Source organism: Aquarana catesbeiana, linkage group LG03 (genome assembly GCF_042186555.1).
Source record: "Aquarana catesbeiana isolate 2022-GZ linkage group LG03, ASM4218655v1, whole genome shotgun sequence".
NCBI lineage: Eukaryota > Metazoa > Chordata > Amphibia > Anura > Ranidae > Aquarana > Aquarana catesbeiana.
The window spans coordinates 698,509,882-698,518,380 of NC_133326.1; the positions used below are offsets into that span (position 1 = coordinate 698,509,882).

The window sequence follows — 8,499 nt, forward strand, 5'->3', positions numbered from 1 at the left end:
CTACACATGCCTACATGTCTACACGAGTATGCAAGATGTGAAGAACAAGCTCAGCTCTGCCTCCTCCCGAAAACCACGCTGCTTACACTTTTTGCCCCACCTCTGGGGCTTAGTCCTGGGGTGGGCACTGTGTACTCAGAGCTGTTGGTGTGCAGTGTCCCATTATCGTCTATTACATCACTTACTGGTTAAGCATACTTACACCAGTACCCTATTTACCAGTGAATCACTTGAGCAATGGCATCACACTTGGAGCCACACTCAGTGAAGCTTATGTGCTTTGCATGGGCACAGGCAACCACTGCCACTATTAAGGTCAGTCCAGAGCAATGATGTGCCGACCACACTGGAGTGAAAGCGCATGTAGACAGGAAGTGGCTGAAGGAGGCTGGAGTAGATCAGCCTCACTGAGCTAAAGAAAATTAAGAAAATTATTTAAAACAGTAATTTCTGCAAAAAGGCAATTCTCTATGACAAACTGTGTTAACACACTCTATGTCATCTAGTTATTTTGTATTACAGGTACTTTTATAGTGTCAACAATTTATGCAGCTCTTTATGTCTATATTGTACATTCACATCAGTCCCTGCCTCCAAGGAGCTTACAATCTAAAGCTAACTCACATTCATAGGTACACATACTAGGTCCAATTTAGAGAGGAGCCAATTAACCTACCAGCATGTCTTTGGAGTGTGGGAGGAAAGCCACAAAGGGATAGGGAGAACATGCAAACTCCAGGCAGGTAGTGCCTTGGTTGGGATTTGAACCAACAACCCTAGTACTGCCAGGCGGAAGTGCTTGCAGACAGGTGCAGTCTGCAGTCCCCACTGGAGGTGGCACTTGACCGAAGCAGCAATGCAGAAGGGAAAGGAAGTCATGAGGAACTTGGGTCCTCTATGATTTCCTGCGGACACCAGGGGAACAACTGTTCCGATTGGACGATGGTGCCCCTTGTGATCTCGGTGGCCATCTTGGGTTAGGACAGTGACTATTTAAGACACTGGCTCCCCGGTATGGCATGCAGTTTGTGAGTGGTTAGTGTAGGGAGGGACAGGTTCACCGTCTGGCAGGGAGAGTGTTCAGAGGTAGAGAAATGTTCCAGGGGAGAATGGACATTGCAGGGACTACATCTTTGCTTGGTTCAGGAAGCCTCTCGTTTGGGTGTGGAGCAGCCAGGCTGCATTACCGCTCCTCATTGCAGAAGCTATGGGTATCATTTCAAACTAACTCTCCACTACTACAGTTTTGTATGTTGTGGATGGCTGTGTCCCACGGGGCCTATGCAAAAACTAAAGGTGCCGCTCAAGCTCCGGCAGGTTCTCATCTACTGTCAGCCACTGAGAGTGCAGGCAGGAAAGGAGCTTGCCCCATCTCCGTGGATATCGATGAAAAGGAAAGTCCCAAAGTTTGCACATCACAAACAAATCCGTGTGTAAAAAGTGAAAGCAGCCTCAGCCTGGACTCAGTCCAGGACATCCCTGACTCATTTTGCCCAGCCCCCTGGACCTGATTGTGCAATGTTTGGACTTTCCTAATATACTGTTCTCATTCACCTTGGCCTCTGTGTGTGTTCACTGCTCGCTGACGCACCATGCTGCATTCAGCTCACATGCTATCTACTTAGCTATCTTCTATAAAATAGTATTTTACCCATATTAATGTTCATGTTTTTGCAGTAATTGCAATATAGCCCTCTTCACCTCCTGGTTTCTCAGGCTATAGATAAGAGGATTCAGCATTGGGGTCACCATTGCATAGAAGACAGAAGCCACCTTACTTTGTTTCTCAAGGTGGCTAGAAGAGGGGTGTAAGTAAGTGATGAAAACAGTCACATAAAATATTGTAGCGCACATTAGATGGGATGAGCATGTACTAAATGCTTTCTGTCGACCCTTGGTGGATTTCATCTGTACAATGGCCCATATAATAAGAGTATAGGAGACCAGGATGGTTGTCAAAGAGCTTACTGTGCAAAAACAAACAAAGAACACAGTTAAAATGTCACAAGAACGAGTATCTGAACAAGACAATTTGAGGATTGGTGGGATGTCACAATAGAAATGGTCTAACAGGTTTGGACCACAATACCGCAGAGTGAACATACAACTGGTTGATGATGTTGACTGCACAATGCTAATTAGGAAAGCAGTGAGAATCATCCCCTGACATTTCTTCTTGGTCATTATTGTGACATAATGGAGTGGATAACAGACAGCCACATATCGGTCATATGCCATGCTCGACAGGATAAAGACCTCTGTACTTGCCAGACCAGCAAAGAAACAGAATTGAAGGGCACAACCAATGAAGGAGATCTGCTTCCTCTTAGAAAGAAGGTCAGACAACATTTTGGGAGTAACAACTGAAGAGTAGAAGAGGTCCACCATAGACAAATAGCTCAAGAAGTAGTACATTGGAGCATAAAGACTGGGAGAGATATGAACAATTACCATCATCCCAACATTTCCAAGCATGGTCACCATGTAGACTAGCAAAAAGAACACAAAGAGAAATGGAACAAGGTCTTCATCATCAGTTAAACCAAAAAACTCAAACATGACTATTCGAGTCTTGTTTTTTACCATATCCATAGAGGTTTTGGGCTGTGATGGCTGAAATAAGTAGCTTATTTTTCAGTGCTACAATATTGCCCAAAATACACAAACTGTTTATCTTTAATCTGGAAAATAGGTAAAGTGCAGAAGATTTTATGAATTCATTTAATAGTGAAGTCTGGCTAGTCAACCGTCCAAGTCCCCCCTTCCCCACAAACAAAGCCCCCTAACCCTCTAGTTCAGGGATATGCAATTAGCGGACCTCCAGCTGTTGAAAGTCCCATGAGGGCATAGCAAGATTTTGACAGCCACAAGAATGACACCCAGAGGCAGAGGCATGATGGGACTTGTAGTTTTGCAACAGCTGAAGGTCCGCTAATTGCATATGCCTGCTGTAGTTTATCCACCCCAGTCCTTCTTTTGGGTGCCCATGTTGCCACAGATGTGTTGCACATGTTGGTTGGCTTACCGGGCTGATAATATCCCCCCACCACCACCACCACCCGTGCCTCTCTCCATGACTTTTCCATCAAGATCAATAATACAACTATCAGTCCCTCCACTCACGCTGGGATACTATGTGTAATCCTGAACTCTGACCTGTCCTTTCAGCCCCTAATCCAATCATCACTGTAAAAAACTTGTAGACTTCACCTTCGTAACATCTCTAAAATTCACCCCCTTTATAACTAATGAAACCATAAAGCTCCTCAATTACTCCCATGTTATCTCTCTCCATGACTATTGCAACTCCCTTCTCATAGGCCTACCTCTCCATAAATCTCCTCTTCAGTCTATCATGAATGCTGCTGCCAGACTTAACTACCTTACCAACCGCTCAGTGTCTGTCACCCCTTTTTGCCAATCCCTCCACTTGCTTCTAATCGTCGAGCGAATTAAATTAAAAATACTAACAACAGCATACAAAGCCATTCACAACTCTGCGCCCAGCTACCTCACCAATCTTGTCTCCAAATGTCACCCAAACCGCCCTCTCTGCTCCTCTCAAGACCTCCTGCTCTCAAGCTCCCTTGTTTTCTTGTCCAATGCTGATCTCCAGGACTTCACCAAAGCCTCTTCCATCTGTTGGAACGCTCTACCTCAATCTGTCTGGCTATATCCTACTCTGGCTGCCAGGGCGATCCCTGAAAACTAATTTCTTCAGGGAAGCCTAATACGCCTCCAATAACTGAACTTTTATAACTTCCATCCGCTCATCCCCCACAGTTATAACCTTTTGTACAGGGGCGGATCCAGAGCCTAGTCTCGGGAGGGGCACTGCCAGAAAATGTTTTTTTGGGGTAAATTTATCGGGGAAATGGCTGGTGTTAGCGCTTCAATCATCATGGCACCATGGTTTTTATGGTGTCAGGATGATTGAAGCGCATTATTACTATAATTACATTGTTATAAGAAATGAAATGGTTGAACTCACCATAATGCTGAATCAGTGGGAGCCCCGAGCGTGTCACTGGCCACTGTCACCTGCCACACGTTGCGGATTATCACTTGCCACATCCCTTGCCACATGTTGCAGATTGTCACTTGCCACGTCCCATGCCACACTGATCACTTTATTAGTGTCACTGGTCCCCAAAATGTCAAAAGTGTCAGTTAGGTGTCAGATCTGTCCACTGCAATGTTGCAGTACCGCTAAAAATCACTGATCGCCGCCATTACTAGTAAAAAATAATTAAATATAAATGCCATAATTCTATCCCATAGTTTGTAGACACTATAAATTTTGTGCAAAACAATCAATATACGCTTATTGGGATTTTTTTTACAAAAATATGTAGAAGAATACGTATCGGCCTAAACTGTGGAAGAAATTTTTTATTGCAAAATGCAAAAAATATAGTTTTTTTTTTTCAAAATTGTCGCTCTTTTTCAGTTTATATCGCAAAAACCGCTCAGGTGGTCAAATACCACCAAAAGAAAGCTCTATTTGTGGGAAAAAAAGGACGTCAATTTTATTTGGGTACAACATCGCACGACCGCACAATTGTCAGCCAGTCAAAATAATGCAGCGCAGTATCACAAAAAATGCCCTGGTCATAAGGAGGGGTAAAACTTTTTTCGGAGCTGAAGGGGTTAAGATCAAGACTAAAAGGGCATTTTTTGTTTGATACATAATGGCACACATGTATTTTGCGATTTGACACATGACATTCATTCATTCTTTTACTCACGTTTAGTCAATTGGTGCTCTTGTGAGGGTAGGGGTTCCCAAATCCCATGCAGGAGCAATGGTGGAGTGGAGTCTCTGTGGAGATGGATCGGATGGATCCAGTAATCTTCTCAATATTATTTTCAATTCACTCCGCTCTGCAGTGCAGACTGCCCAAGGTGCAGAAGATGGAGGAGGTGGGTGGAGCCAACACTAACTCAGGGGCAGCGGATCCGGAGGCCTGTAGTGTGGACAACATGGAGGGAGGAGGGTGCCGGTGGGTGGGGCCAACACAGTCAGGGGCGGAGAAAGAAGAAGGCTGGCGCTCTGCCGCCACTGACTGTGTGGACAGGCTGGCCTGCTGGACTGGACATGATGTTAGTGCAGTTACTGTGTTCCTTAAGTGGTCAGTGGTGAACGGAATAATCTTTCAAGTTGAAAGACTAAAGTGCAACTGGGCCATATTTGAGGCTCCAGCAGCTTCTCTCACTGTCAGTGTGTCACGTCGGCTCTGAGACTCGAGTCCGACGTGACTCACTGACGTCACTCGTTGCTAACGCCTGGGTCGCCTGGTGTCTAGCAATGAGTGCAGGGAACAGGCTCCACCCACCTCCTCCGGCTCCTCCTGGTATCCTTGTCAGGTTCAGTGACCGTAACGTAACATTAGACGTGAGTCTCTCTCTTGGCGCCGCTGATCGGCTGATGTGAGAGAGAGACTTGGAGTCGGGCAGAGGCAGCGGCAAGCAAATGAGTGACTGTTACAATGACATATTATCAGTGCTATTATTTTGGGGGGGGGGGGGGAATTGCCCTGTTGCCCCCCCCCCCCCTGGATCCACCCATGCTTTTGTACCACTTGGCCAACCCTATTAGATTGTAAGCTTTCATGAGCAGGGCCCTCTTAATCCTCTTGTATTTTATTTTATTGTAAATGTACAATAAAATAAAGTGCTGTTCAAACTGTTGGGGCTATAAACAATCTTGTATAATATCCATTGGCAGTGTCCTCACAGGCCCTGAAGACTTGATGGCATAATGATGTCACAAGGTGGAGAGGCAATAAAACCAGTTGGTGGCAGGCCCAGACTACAGCAGTGAACCACAGTGCATGGCCATGCGTGATCCTGGGAGGATGTTAGGCCAGGGTGGGAAAGTGTTAAGCTGGTTATACCCCAGTAGAATTTTGGTTGGCTCGTTCCTGTGAATCGCCGTAGCTGTACGACAGCTCTTTAAGAGCCATAGCAGGCGCGTGCCCGCCACCGGTGGTGCGCACACCTGCTGCACGGCCAGGGAACCGATGCGAGTGCCTGCTATGGCTTTTAACCACTTGCCGACCGCCGCATGTACATTTACGTCGGCAGAATGGCACGGCTGGGCAAATGGGCGTACAGGTACGTCCCTTTGAATTTGCCGCCGTGTGGTCGCATGTGCGCCGCGACCCTGCCGCGAGCTCCATATGTAGGGTCGCGGGTCCCGCGGACTCGATGTCTGTGGGGATACCCGCGATCATCTCACGGAGCTGAAGAATGGAGAGATGCTAATGTAAACAAGCATCTCCCCGTTCTGCCTAGTGACACTGTCACTGATCATAGCTCCCTGTGTTTGGGAGCTATGATCAGTGATGTGTCACACGTAGCCACGCCCTCAGTTAGAATCGCTCCCTAGGACACACTTAACCCCTTCCTAGCCAGCTAGTGGTTAACCCTTTCACTGCCAGTGTCATTTTTACAGTAATCAGTGCAATTTTATAGCACTGATCGCTGTATAAATGACAATGGTCCCAAAATAGTGTCAAAAGTGTCAGATGTGTCCGCCATAATGTCACAGTCACAATAAAAATTGCAGATTGGCCAGCCAAATGGTCCGGGGCTTAAGTGAGGAGCCGTGGTACAGCTACGGCGATTAGCGGGAAAGAGAGCCAAAATGGGGATCTGTCAATGTAAACAGATGGAGCCCCGTTCTGACAGGGAAGTGGACAGAGAGATCTGCTGTTCCTAGTGATTAGGAATAGCGATCTCTCTCCTCCTCCAGTCAGTCCCCTCCCCCCCATACAGTCAGAAACACCTCCCTGGGAACACATTTAACCACTTAATTGCCCCCTAGTGTTAACCCCTTCCCTGCCAGTCATAATTACACAGTAAACAGTGCATTTTTATAGCACTGATTGCTGTATAAATGTCAATGGTCCCAAAAAAGTGTCAAAGTGTCTGATCTGTCCGCCGCAATGTCGCAGTCCCGCTAAAAATCGCAGTTCGTCGCCATTACTAGTAAAAAAAGAAAGAAAATATAATGAAAATGCCTTTAAAATTCCATAAATCTTTCCCCTATTTTGTAGACGCTATAACTTTTTGTTACTGCGATTTTTTTTTACCAAAAACATGTAGAAGAATACATATCGGCCTAAACTTATGAAGAAATTTGTTTTTTTTGGGGGGGGGGGTTGGATATTTATTATAGGGTGGCACAGTGGTGTAGTGGTAGCACTCTCGCCTAGCAGTAAGAAGGGTCACTGGTTCGAATCCCAACCACAACACTACCTGCTTGGAGTTTGCATGTTCTCCCTGTGCCTGCGTGGGTTTCCCCTGGGTACTCCGGTTTCCTCCCACACTCCAAAGACATGCTGGTAGGCTAATTGGATCCTGTCTAAATTGTCCCTAGTATGTATGAATGTGAGTTAGGGACCTTAGATTGTAAGCTCCTTGAGGGTAGGGACTGATGTGAATGTACAATGTATATGTAAAGCGCTGCGTAAATTGACGGCGCTATATAAGTACCTGAAATAAATAAATAAAATAAATAAATAGCGAAAAGTAAAAAATATATTTTATTTTTAATTGTCGCTTTTTTTGTTTAAAGCACAAAAAATAAAAACCGCAGAGGTGATCAAATACCACCAAAAAAAAGGTCTATTTGTGGGGGAAAAAAAGGACGTCAATTTTGTTTGGGTACAACGTCGCACAACTACGCAATTGGCAGTTAAAGCGACGCAGTGCCGTATCGCAAAAAATGGCCTGGTCATTAAGGGGGAAAATCTTCCGGTCTGTAAGAGGTTAAAGGAACTGGCTAGATTTTTCTCTAATCAATGAATTTCCAACTATGAATGTAGTTTTCTAGAAAAATCATATTTTCTAGTTGACTCAGCGATGGCAAGAAAGAATGTTCTGACCAACGATATTTCGACGGACATTTGATAAAAAAATTGGACCATGTATGGGGCAGCTTTAGATGGAAGCCCAGCTCCAGATAACATTTTTTTAATAAACCCCAAACCAAAAATGAAATATATTGCATCTTACCAATCATTAGATGTGGTGGCTGCATTCCTTTTTCTTCTGGCTTTTTTCCCCTCTGTTCCCCTCTGATTACTGCTAATGATACCGCTCTCGTTACTAAAATCTTGTATATAGTCCCTTATCATCCCCTCCAAAGATTTTACATACTATTGATGTTAGGCTAACTGGTCTGTAATTCCCAGGGAGGTATTTTGGCCCCTTATATATGTCTCTGTAAATATCACTTTTCCTGGACAGCTTGGTCTGTTACAAGTAGTAGAACCATATTAGATCTAGTGCAGGATCAATATGGGCGAATGGTCAGGGGTGGGTAGCGGGGTTCCCCAGGGTTCTGTGCTGGGACCAATCCTATTTAATTTGTTCATAAACGACCTGGAGGATGGGATAAACAGTTCAATCTCTGTATTTGCGGATGATACTAAGCTAAGCAGGGCAACAACTTCTCCGCAGGATGTAGAAATCTTGCAAAAAGACCTGAAC

General features: G+C 45.1%; 1 protein-coding gene across 1 annotated transcript; it reads right to left on the bottom strand.

Moving 5' to 3' along the window:
• Positions 1-1,656: 1,656 nt before the first annotated feature.
• LOC141134848 (olfactory receptor 5AR1-like) lies at positions 1,657-2,592 on the bottom strand. The gene has a single exon (XM_073624281.1). The coding sequence runs from the start codon at positions 2,590-2,592 to the stop codon at positions 1,657-1,659; it is 936 nt and encodes a 311-aa protein (XP_073480382.1).
• Positions 2,593-8,499: the final 5,907 nt, after the last annotated feature.

Coding starts and splice junctions, on each gene's coding strand:
- LOC141134848 (XM_073624281.1), bottom strand. CDS start 2,592: ATGGATATGGTAAAAAACAAGACTCGAATAGTCATGTTTGAGTTTTTT.